General features: G+C 38.7%; 2 protein-coding genes across 6 annotated transcripts in view; one reads left to right on the forward strand and one right to left on the reverse strand.

Moving 5' to 3' along the window:
* Positions 1–3,879, forward strand: part of ENO4 (enolase 4) — a 35,877-nt gene extending 31,998 nt beyond the window's left edge. The window contains exon 12 of the mRNA XM_057299009.2: positions 246–3,879. Within this exon, the coding sequence (XP_057154992.1) occupies positions 246–400 (155 nt within the window). The 3' untranslated portion in view covers positions 401–3,879. The remainder of the gene's footprint in view (positions 1–245) is intronic.
* Positions 3,541–19,597, reverse strand: part of SHTN1 (shootin 1) — a 120,409-nt gene continuing 104,352 nt past the window's right edge. For 4 of the 5 annotated variants that reach the window (XM_034931576.3, XM_008950961.5, XM_008950962.6 and 1 more), the window contains one exon: positions 3,541–5,310. In XM_034931576.3, coding sequence (XP_034787467.2) covers positions 5,088–5,310 — 223 coding nt within the window. In that variant the 3' untranslated portion in view covers positions 3,541–5,087. Of the gene's footprint in view, positions 5,311–10,431; positions 19,301–19,597 lie in introns of those variants that run through there. The other variant, XM_063607534.1, reaches the window with a different exon arrangement.

The raw sequence follows: 19,597 nt of genomic DNA on the forward strand, positions 1-19,597 counted from the left end.
TGCGTCATCAGATGTTCCAGAATGTTGAATGAGAGTGCAGATAAAATCGAACAGAACATCTGTATGGCACAATTGACATATAACCAAAGATAGGCCCAGTTGTAAATGGTTCTGGAGTCCTTTCCGATGGTGATGTGACACCTTTGGACTAGTACTGAAGATGATCTCCTTCAACTTATGTAGTATATAAAAACTGGCACCATTGGATTAGACAGTAAACTTTATTGTTACTTTTTCTTAAATAGGTTTCAAAGAAGAACACACTTTTTTTTACTTTAATGAGGAAGCTGAAAAGGCTGCGGAGGCACTTGAGGCTGCTGCGGCTAGGGAGCCGCTGGTGCCCACCTTCCCCACACAAGGTGTAGAGGAATCAGCCGAAACAGGAGCATCCTCTGGATAGGGCTGTACACACCCCAGGTTCCAGCCACACCGTCAGTATTAGTAGACCGGGAGGTCTGAAGTACGGCGCCGTGTCTCCACATGGAGTTTCCTCTTCAACTTCACCAACTCTTGTGGTTTTTATTCTTCTAATTCCACTGTTTGGTAAATTACATATATGATGTTTTTGCCTGAAATTCTATCTGTGAACTTCGTTTTGCAGCCACCACACTTCCATGTGGATTTTGTTTGTCTATTAGCTCTCCTGTCCATTTTTCAGGGACACGCTCCAGTAAAAGAGGCCAATATTTTTGTTGCCAACTCCACACTCAGTCAAACACCCCATCCTTTACCAATCAGAATATCTCTGAGAACAAAAACCTAATGACCCTAGAAGCTCTCTGTGCTGGGAACAGATGTCCATCTTCTGTGTTTATTCTACATGTCTGTGCTGAAAAGCACTGACACATTTTTGTAGCCAACCTCACGTAGAAGTGTGAGAGCATCACCATTTTTTGTAAGAGCCAGTTTCATCTCACTTTCCTACCCTTGATTCCTTTTTTCTTAATTCCCTCTCCTTTTTAAATTTTAGTTTTTGTTGTATTATTTTTATCTTTGCAAGTCTTCTTAGATCCTTTTTGGAGTAAGAATGAGTATAAATGAATAAGCACATCAGTAAATGAATGAATATTCTCAAGGTTATTAAATGCCCAGTTATTTATACTACAGCATTTAAAAAGCAATCTGCAAGTGATTAAAAAAAAAATGATGTGACATATCCGTTGCCTGAATTGCCTCTTTTGTAAGCCAGTGTTGGGATTATAGCAGAGGAGTAGCAGAAATAAATATATTCAGACACAAACATATAGATATAATAATATCCAACCACTTTATATGATTTAGGGTCTCATTAAAAGGGTTACCATTTGCTTCTCCTAAAAATTATATAAATTGCTATGTACTGACCTGTAGGGGAGTTGGCTAAGTTTAGACTTCTGACAAATTCTATAATTTTTATTAAGCACACTGAGGACCTCTCCTTTTAAAGAGTACTAACAAGGGACCTTAATTTCCTCATAACAGAGCCAACTCTTTATTCTCAAAGCTATGATTTGAAAATGGCTCAGGCACAGACTCTCTCAGAGCATGGGGCAGGAGACTTGGTTGGTATCACTCTAAGTTGGAAGAACTGTGTCACAGTTTGTGGCTGCTACTGCCTCTCCTGATGCTTAGCAACAAGCAACGGGTAGGAGAAACTGGAAGGAAAATTCATTTGAAAGGCAGAACAAACATGACTGGGTGTTCACATACCCTTTGAAAAATACACACACACACACACACACACACACACACACACACACACATCATGAGACTATGCCCTGGAACAGTGATATAAATTATAATTAAATTACTAAAACCAGAGCAAAAACGTACAACGAATAACAAAATAACTAAATTAAATTAACCAAAGAGGTGATTTATTACAATAACCAGGTCAGCAGTGTGACTTCAACACAGAGCAGTTTACTCACCTATCCTTGAGACTGCACTCACGAATGGATAATTAGCATTTTAATTTAAATTTCTTAGGGTGCTAGGCACTCTTTCTACTTATACTTTCTCTCTCTTGTGTTATATAACATATAATATGAAATATATTTATATAACTGTATATATAATATTATCTGTGAAAGAAATGAAAGAAACAGTCATATACCAAATTAAAAATGACTGTGGGATAGGGAAATGTTAGTGCTTGGAAGAGAAACTTCAAACCACTCCAATCCTTATGCAGGGACTGCTTGATGAGTCTTCGAAGGTCAGTGATAATGACATATGGTTATCCATTCTCGACAACTTACTGGTATATAAGCTAATGTTGTTCCACAACGAATGTAACTAAACAGGTAGAGTATGCATTTAGAAAAATAATCCAGACTTGAAGGCTGTGATACAGACTATCATTTACTGAACACACAACCAAAAACTGGTCTGGAAAGACAATTAAAAATAATTGTTACCTGTACTACTCCATTTCCAGCAGTTTACCATTAACAAAGAAGGAGGTAAGGAAGGAGCAATTATTGGTGAGTAGTTAGAGCCAAAGCATCCATCCTCCGTACTCAGGGCAAACTAGCCTGGGTGCTAATAGCCCTGTTGATGCCTGCCAGTCAGAACTTCCATGGGACTGTTCAGCTGCTGAAACTGCTGTGGGTGAGGACTTTGTTTGAGACCAGCTCAGATACAAAAGGGTGCAAGTGCTTTAATTAAAATCTTATTCTTCCAGAAAAAAAAAGAGACATTTTCTTTTTCTTTAATAGCAATGGCACAAAGTACCTCTATCTCTGTGCCTCACTCTGGCTATAAAATGCATCAACATTCGTTTTTCTTAAAGAAAAAAATCCTCTGTAGCGCGCAAGACTTAATTTATCTTTCCCAAACAGAAGGAAGCATAAATAACCTTTTAGAGAAATCAAAAACATAAAGATGCAGTCTTTTCCAACTTAAAATTGTGTAAGCAGGACGTATGTAAGTTTTGTGTGTGCAATAGCCATGAACATACCTTGCAGATATAAGCACAGTTCTCCTTTGTCTTCCTATTTGGGATCCCTTGCTTTGGTTGACAGTGTCACCCCAGCCAGGGGCAAAACCCTCTCAAAACCAAAGTGAAAAGGGAAAAACTGTAGGCAGAAAGAGGTGAGTGAATATCTTCCATCAAATACCTTTATGTCAAATTAATTTAAAATGCGTTGTAATCACAGTGAGAGAAAGTAAGCAGCTGAAAAAAGGCAGGAATACTTTCAAAATACCTGTTACTAATTGTTCCCTAGTCCAGCTAACACATTTCACCCAAAGGGCAACTTCTTACTCTAGAAAGGAGGGTATTTTGATAACCATATTATTCTGTTGATGGTGTGATGAAATATGGAAAGACAGTGTACATATTTTTATATTCCTAAATGTGTGTGAGTTGCATGCTGGCAGACAGATCACAGATGCAAGAAGGAAGACAGCACAAAGAAACATGAAAGAAAACTCAATAAACCATCTTAGGGACTATTAAAAATTACTAAAGTTGTCAAATCATATACAATTTTCTATTAAAGAATGTCAAGCTTGGGGAACTAAACCAGAAACGTTAATAATAACCACAACTGACCCTTAATGGGAAACTATTGGTGCCTTTTTAATAAGTTGTGGTGAGGAGAGTTCAAATTACAGCATAACAGAATTCGTTTCGTGAATTAATGCAGTCTGTAGTAAGCATATCATATAGCACTATTATCCAGTTAAGGAAAGATACAGTTGAAAAACATTACATTTTAATTCCCCATGAGAAAAGTGATAAGTAACTGTAAAATCATTATTGGGAGAACATGGAAACAGTCAAGCATAACGAACTTACAGAAAGATAATTATCTCCAAATTTAGGAAGTACATGTACCTGCCTACCCACCTCTTCAAGCCTATGCTTACCACACGTGCAAAAATACAATACAATACAACTACTGCAATTATTACTATCATTTTCTTTTGCCCTTAGGTGAAAAACACCTGACAGCTACATGCTGAGCCATGCTAACAAAACTAAACCTTTCACTTTCTTTAATAGTAAAATTACCATTACTGAATCATTGTCATAAAAAGTGCATTCAAGTACATTACCACTTATTTTAAATAAACACCAATTTTGAAACAATCAACTTTGAAAAGCTGCATAAGTTTTTTTTTTAATCCCTGATTACATTTCTATTTATTCACTGTGGTAGCCTGAAACACTGTATTTTTAGAGACTAACTACTGCTTAATTTCTTTTTTAAAAAAACAACAACAAACCTGTGTAATATAGAACAGCAGTGAAGCAAGAAAAATGTGTGCTTGTCACTTATCTTCACTGTACTGTACATAAGAACTCTGATAAAATATGGTACTTGTGCCACATTAGTACTTGGGAAAACATAATTAACTCATAGCACAGAGCACATGGTTTACCAACTTATTACTGTAAAATTCAAGGTTTGGACTTTCACCTCAGTTCTGTATTCAGGCTGCCAGAGCATCCCCACGGAGGTCCTCGGGAGGCTTTGGACACAATCAATAGCATGTATTTTTCATCCAATAGTTAACAATGTGTGTAATTAACACTGACTATGGGACTACGAGTTTGATGCCAGCTCCTGAGTTTTCAGTTTATCTCAGTCTACTGTAGAAAATAACTTGTATGCCACAGTACCCAACAATTTCCACGCTGCTGCAGTTTCTCCATCAAGAGGATCAGACCCAAAACAGAAGCTTCTTTGGGGGCTTTTAAAATCACATTAGGTTGATCAGTTTTGTTTATCCGATTATATACAAGCACCTCAAACTTTCAGCATTCCATTTGATGAGTGGTATGCACATTTCCTAAAAAGGTATCAACATCTGAATTTTTTTGTAACCTTCTAAAAGAAGTCATACTTAATACAGTAACTAGGAAAAAAACTCATCTTTATAAAGATCAAAAAACCAAAACCTACTAGGAATGTGTGTTTTGCTAAACAGCTTACTTATGTTTATAGTTGCTACTTACAAAAGTGACACCAGAAAAGAACCTGTATTCTGAATACAGTGACCAGAGCAGAATGTCTACAGCCCTTGCCAATATAACAACACTAATCATGTGCTTATTGAAAAGGACTTCCAAACATGTCAGGCTTCTGGTTTACGGATCAGCAGTTGGAGCTGTCTGTCTCTCTCACGTTTGCAATGCTGTCTTCTTTGTTTTCTGGTTGAATTTCGCCTTCATCCTCCTTGTGTTGAGTTGGATCTTTTTCAGCAACCTGGTCTTTGGTTTGGGGTTCATGTGTAGAAACAGGATCTAAAACTACAACTGGTTCGGCTTGTTTTTCACCGTCAATGTATTTTTTCCTGCATCCAATGCTACTGGGAGGCCTATGAGATGAAGAGTTAGACAAAAAAAGTAAAAAGCAGAGAGAGAAAATAGTTGTCTCTGATATTCTGGATTCAGACTAACATAAAACCCAAAATGTTCTAAGTCTAATCAACATGCATATAGTAGTCTTTGAGATGCCAGCCATTTAAAAGAAAAATGAAGCTATCGGATTACACAGCTGATACTAGGAGCACAAGGCCAGAAGAAAGAAGGCAGAGAAACAGCGATTAACTACAGAAGTGTTAAAAAGCCAAATGCACCTACCTGCTTAATTGCATTCTCTTCTCAGGAAGCGTAAAGCTCATGGACAAACTGTGAACTTCTCACAGCCTGCTGCCCAGACCCCCACCCGCCCTCACTTAGCTGGATGGAGCCAGTTAACTCCCTTCCCTCCTGTGTGTCCCTGGGTACGGCTGGTTGCAGGGTAGCGCTGAGGAGCCTGCAGGGACAGGGGGAGTAATCACCCCTCATCACTGATGGACAGGTGAGAGGCATGCCGACTGCTGCCATTACCAACTAGAGGAGACCTGGTCAGACTTCAGGAGGGGGTGGCGGTAGGACCAAGGGCGGAGAGAGAGCCAGAGTAGAAGCTAAAATGCTAAGTTACCATTAATGTTTCTAAAAGGAGAATCAGGTTTCTTGAGAAATTTCTTATGGAATTTCAGAGGCAGTTTTCCACAGACTCCTTCTCTCGTCTCTTCTGCTGCAAGAAGCTATGGCTTCTCAGGCTGAATGGGTGAGGATTTCATTATGGGAACAGATATCTCTGAAACACCCGAAGGTTCAGGCTGCTGAGCTGCTGCCTGAAGGTGGAGGCAGCTGCAGCAGGCAGGGCTGGGGCTTTCGGACTTTTCTGGTCTTTTTGGAAAATGCTAGGATCAGGCCTTTTTGTCCCTGAGAACTGGCTGTTAACCATGACCCGGCACACCACCATCCCACCTCTTGGTGTTCCGCCAGGTGCCAGTGAGCTGCCAGCCAGTGCCTGCCCACTGCTCTACCAGCCCCTCACCAGGAGTTGGTTTCTACTATTCTCTGACCCCTTCAGCAGGTCAGAGCTGGCAGGAGACACTCTTTTACCACCTAATACCTCTCCCTTGTTGGACTTACCACAATTGTTTCCTGTCTGTCTCTTCCAATAGCATGTAAACATCCACGAGGCAGGGACTGTTTAGCTTTACTCACAATTCTATCCCCAGCACCTAGCACAGATGCATTTGTGCACTAAACGAATGGGCAAATACTAATAAACTGAAAGGTTCAGAATGAAGGGGGAGAAATCAAGGTTTGGGTGTGAGTAGGTCTGGATGTCTCTCTTGCAACAAAAACAACAGAACAAATGATCAACTACTGAGCAAAAGTAACCTGCATGACCCGGTCACGGGCACAAAACCTCAAACCCAAAGACCACACTGTTTTTTTCACTTTCTGACCAGTACTGTAAGATCTGTCCAAATGTTTAAAAACCACTCCCTCTGGCTATTGGGTTATATTACCTATGTGTGGCTCGGTCATCATCCTAAGTGACAAACACTCTGTCTTCCTTGGAGGTGGTAAAAACAAAAATAATCAGGAGCCTGGGGACAGGCTGTGCTGTAGTGAGGATAGATTCCTTTATTTTTGCCTGATTATGGCACCATGACATTGTCCATCTACCTTGGCCAAGGAACTACTTCTCCAGACATCTGCCGCTATGCTTTGGGAATCAGAATGGGGTGTAGTTTCTCCAGTGGTACCTGTTTTGACTCTCTCTGACCCACACAATATTTAAAAGCCTGTGATGGGAGAAGCAGAACAACTATGAGTAATATTAAGGATTGATCAGAGGAATTAGACCTTAGGGAATGAGAGGCACTAGTCATGCCGTCTGTGTAAATCTGCTGCCTCTGCGTCTGACACTGGGCCTGCAGTCAGCTGTTCTGACAGCTGGGAGGGAAGGCAGCTATAAAGTGACAGAGACTGGGGACAAACTAGAGCTGCACCTATCTCTCTCTCACACAAACACCAATCTTGATGATGCAAGACAATCTGCAGAATAAGCAGGAGCCTTCCCCAAGGAGCTGCACATGCACCTGCCCCAGGATTTGGAAAAGCTGGAGGAGGAGATGTGGGGAGCTGGAGAAACTGTGGGCCAGTCACTGCCACATGCCAGTTAGGTGAGTCAGCACATCAGGAATGTCATGCACAAGCTATAACAGAGCCTGCCCTACACGGACCTTCCGAGGGTTAAAAAAAATTTTTTTGAGACAACTACTTCACTTCCACCTTCTAAATCTCATGCAGATTTATCTGTCAGCAACTCTAAACTGAAAACAAACAGGTGAGGAGATTCTAGGAAATAAAGCTGCAGCCCAGCTAAGGTTCCAGGGAAAGTCCCATCCAAGTCTGCAGGTTGAGTCACCAGTACGATGGTTTCACCATCTTGGGCCTGGGCCCACTCTTATGTAAGCCAGTCAGACTGCTTTCAGCATGCAAAGGAGGTAGTATTTCTCTCATTCTAGGTGAGCAACTTCCATCAACCCATACTAACCTTCATCACTTCTGTAGAACTACCATGGATGTTTCCATGCTCGTGTGTGTCTGTAGGTGAAGGGGTGGTGCACAGATCCTAGAAAAAGCTTTCTTCATCAGCTCAGGGCTAAAAATTTCCAGGAAGTGCTCTCTGGGCTCCACAGCAGCAATACATGGATGTTGATTGAACTGAAAACTCATAAACCTAGTATTGTCAGGCTGAAATTGTCCTGGAATTGTCTCAGTCCAAAGAATGATTTCCCTGTCCTGAAGCAAGCTTCTTGACTGCAGATTAATCTATTATTAAGTCACTTATAGGCTACAATTTGAGAACCCCTTTGTTATCACTGAACTAGGCGCAGTGGGCATTTTCTGAATCTAGGCATGGAGGGAGAGTGACTGGTTTCTCAAGGATAATGACCACTGCCTTAGAATCCCAGTGGAAGGTGGAAAGGGACTAGGGCGATCGTCTAGTCTGACCTGTCCTTTTACAGATGAGGATGATGGGGCATGAAGAGGGGAAGGAACTGGCCCGAAACCACACAGCTCATCAGTGGCAGAGTCAGAACAAGAGTCAGAAGCTCCTGTCTCCCTGTTTCTGCCTTTTCCATGACAGCATGCTGTTTCTCAAAGGCATCTTCTCCTAGAAACAGGAGGCTACAGGCTAGTTTTTGGCATGTTTACTGATTTCATTCTTTCCGAATCCCTGTTTCCATCTCCATCTTCCAGATCTGTAAATAGAAAGTCTATCCCTTCAAGCTATCCCTTAGTTTTAATTTTTCCCCTGTGGTTTGTAGCTCCTCCTGTCTTGACATCACTAGGTCCACTCTTGGCTCCCACGGGCAGCTACCCAAGACTCCTTCTGGAATGAGAGGCCTTTCTTTCTCCTAGGCCTCATTCTACCTTCATTCCTATCGTATGGGAAGGGCCACACAGCCGCATCAGTGATGGTGCCAAGAACCCAAGTTCTCACTCTAGTAGTCATGGTGGCGGTTCTAGAGGGTTAAATATGAAGCTTCTCCCCAAGGTAGAAATCCCAGAAGCTCAAATGCAACACTTCAATAGGAATTGTAATATACTGTCATTCTGTTCAATTTTTCTACTTTAATGCAACCTCTAAGGACTAAGACCACAATAAGGAATTAAAAGTCTGTACTTCTAAAAAGTGATGGCAGCCTGTCTCCTGCATGCCACAAAATCTGTAAGTAAAACTTAAATTGTACAAGTATCACTTATAAATTAAAACTAAAATCATGGGATACTTGGGCTGACAGGGATCACCATGGTGAGCTAGTCTAACCTTTTCAGTTGTCAGATGAAGTGTCCAAGGAACAGTGAGGTTAAATCAGCATACAACTTGTTAATAGCAGACACAGGACTAAACTAGTGGAATCCTGATTTCCTGTCCAATATTTTTTTCTTACCACAACATACTGGTTGTCATTTATGATCCATTCATATAGATATTTTTCACGGGTCATATTAGACTGTGTGCTCAAAGGCTATTTCAAGACAAAACCAAAAACCAAAAAGCAAAATAAAAGCTAGGAGAAATATACCAAGTTATGCCACTCTATGAAGCCTGGTGCCCAAGTAAAACTTGGGTGACCTTTTAGAAAGCAGCTATTGTGCCCCTACTGCAAGAGAGCCCAAATGTGGGGCCTGAGCAGGTGGGGCAACTTACTAGTAAAAGGAAAGACCTGACTCCAAACCATACTGGTACCAGAAGAATCAGAACAATGGCAATGGCCATGCCAACGCTGAACTTTACAGGACTCAGTGATTTCTCAGACTGTGTTACAAGAGATGAAAGTGCAGCATTCTAATTTTTAAAAAGGACATCATTGTTTGCATTCAATGAAATTCCTTTCAAAATCAACTTTCCACATTCCAATTATATTCAACAACATTCTAGCTAACATTTCAGCTGCAATTCAAATTAACTAATGCCCAAAAGAGCCCTAATAGACGTGGTTCTGAGCTCAATTGAATACAATCAAAGCTCATGAAATGAAGGGGGAAATGCTTATTTCATGCAAATTCTGCATATCACTCAAGCTTAATTTTACTGATAATATAAAGGTGGGACATTTTGAACATTACAGTGAATGAACTTTTAAGCGGTGAGAGTTATTTTATAAAATGCTACCTCTGAAAAGCTGATTGCCAAACAGTATAAAAATGGTTTGAGGCATAAATGCCAAGTTCATTTCTATTTCACTTCTGAGGTAACTATCTTTCAAATCGCAACAGCTGGACTATTTAACACAATCTGGTGAATCAAAGTATAGTTCTTCTCTGGTCTCCCAGTGGGATGTCTGCATTAGTCTGTGGCAGCCATCCAACAAATGACGCACAGCCGGACGGTCTGAACTCTGTTTCATTTACAATAAAAATGGATAAAACTGCAACCATATTTACCACCTTCAAGGACAGAAAACGGAAAGATTTAAATTTGTCTTTATAAAGTCGTTTCCTGGAAAAACTCCAAAGAGGAAGTTCCTTTTATATTTTCTCTGGTGTAAAAATAAGGATTCTTATTTTTTTCCAAGCCCTTTATACAGTTACTGCAGTGAACAGTAGTGGCATTACAGCAGAGGTAGTTTTGATTGTTTCTTTTGGAAACCCTATTTTTCAGGAGATTTTAATACACTTGTCCAAAACTTCACAAATTTTTAATACACTTGTCCAAAACTTCACAAAATAAAGTTTCAAACCTAAGGTGAAACTTTCTATATTACTACCGATTCTAGCATTATTTTAAAATATAATAAAGGCAGAACAAAGCTCAATTCTTTTTTGTTTTGGGTACTTTTTCAAAACTTCATTTTAGCTCGAAGAACGTATTAGTTTGTCAATTTGGGTCCACTTCTATTTATGGAAAAAGTAGATTTAATTATTTACATTGTTAAACAACAGAATACTACTATGTTTGAAAATCTGACATCAGCCTCTAGATGCTGATTTGCTCTCAACATGAACAAGAATTCCTTTTTAACATAGGTAACAATGGCTGGGCAAAGATCTATGTCTATGCTCAGCAATATTTTCTTTAGCTGAGTGACTGCAGCACAGGCATCCCAGTACACGGCTTACCTCCCGGACCACAATGCAATGCTAGGGAGCCTTGTAGCTTGTACCTTGTAGGATATTATCTTATTCCTCTAGTGCAGGCTGGACTGCACACATTTACAGAATCTAAAATACACTGGCACAAGGAGGTTCAGGAAACCGGACTATTCTCACAGCAAAAGCAACATTGACAATGCGTGAACTACGATTTCAGCTCGGCCAAAGATTCTGAAATGTGGGTGATCATTTTCTTAAGCTTCGTTTTTTAGCTTTTTATAATTCTGCACAACATTAAGTCATCATGGAAAATCCACTCAGATTCCAGCTATTAAAAAGCCATGTTATTTACAAGAAATATTTTAAGAGACATAGTCTTCCACAAAATTCACCATATATAACATTGGTTCCTTAAAAACAGCTGCCATGCACAAAATACTTGCATTTTCATTCTATGTTTTCAGGAAAATACTGTTTTAAATGTAGTAGTTTTTCTTTCAATTTACTGTGTATTTTTAAAACTCTCTTTTAAGATCGAAAGTCATAAATTACTCTTCATAGAGCTATATAATAAAGAATATTACAAATGAAATGTGTTTATTGGGTTTCAGAAATTGGGTCAGTTTATTCTGAGATCTGACATTGCATTTGAGTTTTAGCTTCTTCTATTTGAATAAAAAACCTCCCCTCTACTCCACTAAACACAAATAAAAGGAAACATAAACACTGTGTAGAGACTATTGAAAAATGGCTAAGAAAACTACAATGTACCGAAAGCAATTTGGTTCTCTATGCAGAAATGGTATATTTTATACAAAGTCTCTTAAAAATCATAGGTGCTTGCAACTGGAAGCAAATGTTAGAAGGCAATTAATTCTTTGAGAGAATTGAGAATTACTCAGCAGCATTTTAACAGTAATTTTGAGATTTACTCAACAGCAGTTTAACAGTCATTTTTACACTAGGTGTAATACATCCTCAACAATTAATCTGGAGGAAGTTGCTGTTTGCACAGCAACTCAGAACACTTGTAAGACAATCCTGACAGGCGGATCTTTCGGGCAGTCCACAGGATAACTCCTTGGCAGCGGGGGAAGGAAAAAAAAATGAAGTGAAGGGATCTCAACTTCCAGAACATCCAGTTGTTCTGCTAATTTTGTTGTTAAAACTTAATTGTCCATGTACAGGCGCACATGGAGAACCTTTGTAGCAGCGCTTTGCTGAACAGAGCTGTTTCCTGCAGTGTCAGTACACAATTCAGCAGTACTAAGATTACAGTTGAGAGCAGAGCAAATCCTTTAATTGTATAAGAGCATCAGATTAAGCAGTAACGTCCATGCAGTTCATTCTGCTAGCTGGTAGTCTCTTCTCAGAAACAAATGTTTACTAAGTACAGGGAAGGCGCCTTCCCTCCCCCTCCCTGATAGGCACTCATGTGCACGCACACACACGCACGCACACACACACACACACACACACACAAAAGAGAAAGAAAGCGGAGAAGCGGAGGTTATGAGGAAATGGTGGGGGTGGGAGTATCCATCAGGAAGAAAATCCACTCCTTTCCATCCCAGGACTAAAAGAACTTCCCTAGTCTCCATTTGAACAAAATGGACCCCAAACCTCTCTTAAGGAATGGTTATATGGCCAACTAAATTAATTTCCAGCTGAGATAATTAGTTTGAGAGAATAATTTTATGCCAAGTTTCCCTAAAGTAAGTTAAGAATCTCAATTTTTATTTGCTAATGTATTTCAAAAGCTCATAATCTTTCATAGGATTAGAGAAAGTAAGTAAACAAAATAAAATAAAATAGCTCAGATTCTCCAGCTCCAGTAAATTAAAAAGCAGTACTTTCCTATTTCATTTTTCTACATTAGTTTCACATTAGAAATACTGAATGAAGAGACCAGTTAGAGGTCAAACAATGATAAAAATCAATCTTACTTTTAATTCAAAACCTGAAAGGCAATTAGATTTTTTTTCTTTCATGGAAATGTTTGACTGGTCACACCAACCAAGAGACATCTAAAATTTATCTTTTGTCAACTACCCTTTGGTTTCATTAATGGCCCAAACAAGATGAACTCTTACAAAAATAAATCTGTGTGGGGCCAAAAGTCACATGTATTTAGAGATACCACAGACACAGAAATTAAATGCAAATTAAAATAAAAATGGTTTCACTGGAAATGAACATTTTCTATTGAAATTGAAGTCTTATAATTGCCACATGGGTTTTTGTTTTTTAAATTCTTCTAGGGCAGCATGTAACCTCTTTTGACTCCCCCAAATGAAAAAGCAAACTGCCTGTCTGGCAGTTAAAAAGGAAATTGAAAAGAGCTTGATAAAGCTTACAGTTTTGAGGGGACCCTGGGGTGAAGAGAAGCATGATAAATTAGAAAAATGTTAACTTGAAGAATCTCTGGCAATTAATTGTGGCTTAAAAGGATCTTTGAGAATGACCAAGACGACACAGCTATGAAAGCACTGCAAACCACACTGTTGAAATGGAACAGGAGTTCCCTTTCGAAGGGCTTCTCCCTTTTGAAGTAAGGTTTTAAAGAAGTAACTAGATAAAATGAAAAATCATCTTTGAGGCTGACTACCTTGTCTAATTGCAACTGTTAGGAGGATATTCACCTTCCTGAAAGTAATTAATTGAAAAAGTGTGAATATGGATGAAAAAGCTCAATTCAGACAAGCAGCGCCACTTTCAGGTAAGATGGTTTCAGGGGAGAAAAGCAAGAGGGCAAGAAAACATGAAACTCTTAAGCCTCTGCCTGACTGTGATGCAGACACATTTTAAGATCTGCTTACCTCTTTCTCCAGACTGAAGGCCCACGTGTCCTGCCTCTCTTTATAATAAAAATGTCCTAAAACATAATGACCAATGGATAAACACAAACTCAAAGGTGTTAACCAGTAATTGACCAAACATGAAGCTCTCTTAAAAAGGTATAGAATAAAGTGGATACAATAATAGAATGTATTTGGTGCTTTAGAATGTATGTTTTTCAACTAGATTCACAGAGAGTGATTCACCTTTATATTATCATATTATCATTTAGTAAAAGCATCTTTCTAATCCAATGATTACAGTCAGAAATTTTCAAGGTATTTGACTTCTGGGAAAAAACTATTTCTCAGCATGGTTAAAATGTTCAATAAAATAAAAAATGTGCAAATAGAACTTATGCTGACGACTAAAGTAGCTTAAGGCTGGTATTCTGACAGGCTAATTTCTAAAATTTATTTTGAAGCACGGCCCTTTATTGGACATTTGGCATGAAAAAAATTGAAATAATTTCTTTCCAATTATTCTTTAAGACTTTTTGCTAATTCAGATAGGCTCCCTTTTCAGAACTCTGTTTTACTGGGTAACACTTTCCTCCCTTGAGAAGAGATCTTTAAATTGCTTAGGTTAGCCTTACAGAATGAGAAAAGGAAGACATGAAACTACCTATGAGTATGCAGGGTCTAAGGAACAGGATGTGAGTATCTTAGGGTCAATGAAGCAACTTAACTGCAGAATCATTACCTCCTATAGAAGGAATCTTATGGTCATTCTTTTCTTTCTCCTTCCTTAAGCTCTTAAGACACTAAATGCAGTACACCATAGTTCAAAAAGCACTGGCGTTGGAAATAAAGTTGAAAACGTCCAAGTGCAATTTGACCTAAATGTCAGTTAGAAGTGTAATTTTGGGCAAGTTGTTTACCTCACTGAGCCTCAGTTTTCTCGTCTGTAAAATGGGGATAATGTCCAATCTATAGGTTTGGGAGAATTAAAATAATAAACAAAAGAATCTTGCTTAATATTAGTGAAATACAGTAATGACAACACAGAAGCAAATTCCAAAACCCTCAATCCCCAAACTGGAAGCTGGTTCCATTACCGATAGCCTCCATCTATAGCTAACATATACATCCTGCCTACTATAATTTCAGCACATTTCCTCTTAGATGGATATTATTTTATTGTGAATATATACTGATAAAGAGTAACAGAAGTATTAAAACACACACACAGAATGGAAGTTTCTTGGCATTTCCCCCCAAAATGCTTTTTTCCTTTATTATACCTGTATCAACCAAGAACATCAGATTTATGCATTCTGTTGATAATAGAGTTAACATGTTTCAGGTATCTCACATAGGATTAAAATGGAAGGCAATTTCACCCACACTGATGTATACTGGGTTTTCTTATTTATTGCTCGACTTATGTTTCAGAAACATTAATTTCCTAGTTAATTCATTACTCAACATCCCAGAATGTGTAAATGTGGGACTAGTCAACCTAGCTGGGGTGAAAGAAGGAAGGCTAGGCCCCAACCAGCTTCGGCTTGACTGTACTGCACGACACTCTTTGGTAAATGTGATTGGCAGGCATATCAAGTGTCTATGTCACATTAAAAAAATACATACATCTGCAATGGTGGCGAACTGATAGCTATGTCCAAAAATTGAATCCACTTTCAAAAGCTAAAGTCATTTGGAAACATATGTTGAATATAGTGTTGATTAAAATGGGTCACGTCATCTTTTGATCAAAATGAATTACTGACACTATTCTCTTAGAGGACCAGCAGAGCGGCTCCGAAGCAGTCGTCTCATCTTCTCACCCATTTTCTCCATCCCGAAATAAACAGGTGGGAAAGACTGCCCAATTTATTTTCTCTGTGATCAGGTACTTTTTTTTTTTTTTTTTTTTTGTGTTAAGAGTCTCGCTCTGTGGCCCAGGCTGGAGTGCAGTGGCACAATCTGGGCTCACTGCAACCTCCACCTCTTGGGTTCAAGCAATTCTCCTGCCTCAGCCTCCTAAGTAGCTAGGATTACAGGCATGTGCCACCACACCCAACTAATTTTTGTATTTTTAGTAGAGATAGGGTTTTGCCATGTTGGCCCGGCTGGTCTTGAACTCCTGACCTCAAGTGATCTGCCTGCCTCAGCCTCCCAAAGTGCTGGGATTGCTGGGATTATAGGCGTAAGCCACCATGCCTGGCCTATGATCAGGTACTTCTAACCTAAAAAGGTCTAAATGCATTTGGGGCAATAGTGAAGGGCTGCAATGGGTATGTTGGCCCCTAAGAGTACTACTCTAAAAGATAACAGTTATTTTGATTTGGACTTGTAAGTCCTGAGGATGTATTTTAAAAATTAATTATTTTACATTTCTGGGTTTGTGTTTTTCTATAAAAACTACACTGAGAGACACGTAGCTAGGAAATATGTGCCTCTTACTCCTTTTCCTAACCGTGAACAGCTTTACCAAGTGAACACATTTGCTAGGAATTACTGGGATTCTAAAGCTGAAAGGGACTCTGTACAATACGTAATCTACTTGCCTCAATTTTGGATTAGAAGAAACATAACAAAAAGAAAACAAAACACAGAGAGGTTAAACAACTTGTCCAAGTCATCTGGCCCAGTCAAAAACCCAGGGGTCTAGTATCTTAGCTTTGGTCCTTGATGATCCATTATCCCAGCAATATAATTGTAAGATAAGATAGGAAAGGAATTTATTAAAATGCTTTTCCTATATGATCTAATTTACATGACAGTCCTACAGGGCAGGCATTACTACCATCAATGTACACACCAGGAAGTTCAGTTATAGATTACATAACTTTCCCAGGGTCACAAATATCTAAACGGCAGACCCAGGATCTGAACCCTACTCTGTCTGACTTTAGAGTTCAAGTCTTGGAAATAACTGGATGCTGCTTGCCACCCTGTGCATATGTGGACAGGCACTGGCTTAGAAAATAAATCACATTGTTTCCTTGTTACTCCCCCTCCCGTCTACAGGCTTTTATTGATTAAAATACAAATCATTCTTGTTTTTCTGACCCTGGGCAACACTTAATTATTCTATTGCCAGGTATTATAGCTGTCTCAAAGTAAAAGAGTTTCTTTTAAAAAGTTTATAATTTAGGCTGAGCGTGGTGGCTCATCCCTGTAATCCCAGCACTTCGGGAGGCTGAGGTGGGTGGATCACCTGAGGTCAGGAGTTCAAGACCAGCCTGACCAACATAGTGAAACCGCGTCTCTACTAAAACTACAAAAATTAGCTGGGCATGGTGGCAGGCACCTGTAATCACAGCTACTCGGGAGGCTGAGGCAAGAGAATCGCTTGAACTTGGGTGGCGGAGGTTGCAGTGAGCTAAGATCGTGCCATTGTACTCCAGCCTGGGCGACAGCAAGACTACAACTAAAAAAAAAAAAAATTCTATAATTTAGAATTTTCTCTCTTTGATTCCCACCCATTGATTGGCCTGAATCAGTGAATAAAATATCTTACTATATTTTAACTTTATCAGATTTAATCTTAATCAACAGAAGAGCATGAAAGCAAAAAAGAGGTTTGCACTTAATGTGTCTGGTCAGCCCCTTTACCTCTTATAGCATAAAGGGACATCATGAGCATAATTCTGATCTAAATTATAACCAATCGGAATTCATAACGTTCACATTCACTGTGAGATTTAAGATACTAGGATTAGATGGTATATACTTATTAGACATAATTAACAGGACACATTTTGAAGCTATTATTAAAATAGAAACAGAATAAATTAGGCTTTCCCAAGCCCTGATTATCTTTTCCTTTCTTTTTCTTCTTTTTTCTTAACCAAAAAAAAAAAAAACACCCTTGCTTTGCATATGTTGGTGACAGGAATGTTAATTTTAATTAATCCTTATAATTAAGCATTAAAAGTGTTTCTTGCTTTCTTATAAGTCCCTAGGAAATAAATCAGTATATCTTTGACTTTATAATTTACCAGAGAGGAGTTACTCAATTATATGGAATCTATACATACATTGATTTTATGAATTTATTAAAAGAAAAAAAACTTTCTAGGTATAGTGTGATGTTATTTAATTTTCTGGTTAAGTGAAGATCTTACGCAGATCATACTGAAAATGTGTTCATTCATTCATTTATTCAAAAAGAATTTATTGAAAGCCTACCATAAGGCAGGAATTGTTCCATGTGTGTACGACACACCAGTAGACAAAACAGGAAAAAATTCTTACCCTCATGGAGCTTACATTCCAGCGGGGGAGAGAAAAAATAAAACAATAAATATAATAAATAAAGTATATAGTAAGTTAGAAGGTGATAACTGCTCTAGGGAGAAATGACGTAGGATAAGGGGGAATCAGAGCTTAAGGGAAGAGGAGCTACAATTTTGAATAGGGTGGCCAGGGTAGGCCTCATAGAGAAGATAACATTTGAGCAACACATCCATCGAGGCAAGGGAGTAAGCCATGCAGCTCTTAGAGAAGACCATACTAGGCAGCGAAGGGCCTAGGGTGAAGTGGTACTGGGACAAAAAGGCCAAAGTGGAGGGGGAAGGGAAGTTAGAGTGGCTGGGGCTGGTGTGTGTGTGTGTGTGTGTATGTGTGAGAGAGAGAGAGAGAGCATGCATACATATGTTGGGACAGTAATGTCTGTATTTAGAGCCGACTGTCATTGGCATCCTCCCTTGACCTTGACTCAGGTCAAGAGCCAATAGCGCCACTCACGTGAAACACTAATGGTGGTGTTGCCACAGACAAAATAGAACTGTGACTACTAGAATGCAAAGACAGTTTTTAAAAGCAAAGGAAATATTTTACTTATTAATTGCTGACCCGACTTCAAAGTGCTTTGACAGGCCAAGTCTATAAAGTAAGAGAATATGGTTAGTATAATAGAGTACTTATTAATAAGTCAAAGCCAGCCAGACACAGCACTGAAAATAACCCTTCTCATTCCTGGAAGCTAGGCCAGTTTCAGGGGATTCTGACAAATGATACAAACTGTTAAAGCTTACATGTAACTACATTAAGTTAAACTTCTTTTAGTCATTAAAAGGTTTAAACATAAATGAATGAAGTGTGCCGGTCTGGGTAAATAATTACCCTATACATACACAGAATTCTCAGATTCAATCTGGATAGTCTAATTATACTTAAGAAACAGATTTTTCCAGAAAGGTGCTCTTATTTGATAAATTACTGTCAATATGAAAATACACGGCATCAGTTATTTTATTTAGCTAAAGAATGTCAAGAACCGAATAATCGAGCATTAGGTTTCAAAGTTTAGAAGTTAATACAGCAGTCCACAGTATTTGTATTAGAGCTTTAAGTAGATAAATTAAACTGGAATGTGTCTCTTAAGCAGTCATTGAACAAGCAAGATGAGAAATAAATTGAGCTTCACATCCGCCTTTATGGCATCTAACAACTGTGTCTGTCAACACATGGATCCTTTTCACTGTCAATTCAACACACATTTTGCAGACCTTGGGCCTGCAATTATTTCATTTCCTTTCTTGGAAATGTAATTTCCACTTACTTTTGGAGAACAAAAGGCAGACAAAAGGAGGAAGGAGTTGCAGTATTTTCTGATTCAGATTATCTGTGTAAAATGGTAAAGGAAAAAAATCTATACACACACACTGAAGCATTTATCAGAAACTAACTTGTCTCAGCCAAATTGCTTTTGTGTCTGGATATTGGTTCAAATGTAGCCAGATTGTTGATGTCAAATTAGGTGTTAAACAAATTTAATAGGAAAGATGGAGAATGAATATAGATCATCTTTCTGTTAGATCTGTTCAAATGACTCTAGTCAAAAGAAAGGAAACACATGACTACAGGAGAAAATGTGCTTTTAAACACAGTGAAATTAGATAAAACTGTAAATCAGCAAAGA

This window comes from Pan paniscus, chromosome 8 (genome assembly GCF_029289425.2).
Source record: "Pan paniscus chromosome 8, NHGRI_mPanPan1-v2.0_pri, whole genome shotgun sequence".
Taxonomy (NCBI): Eukaryota; Metazoa; Chordata; class Mammalia; order Primates; family Hominidae; genus Pan; species Pan paniscus.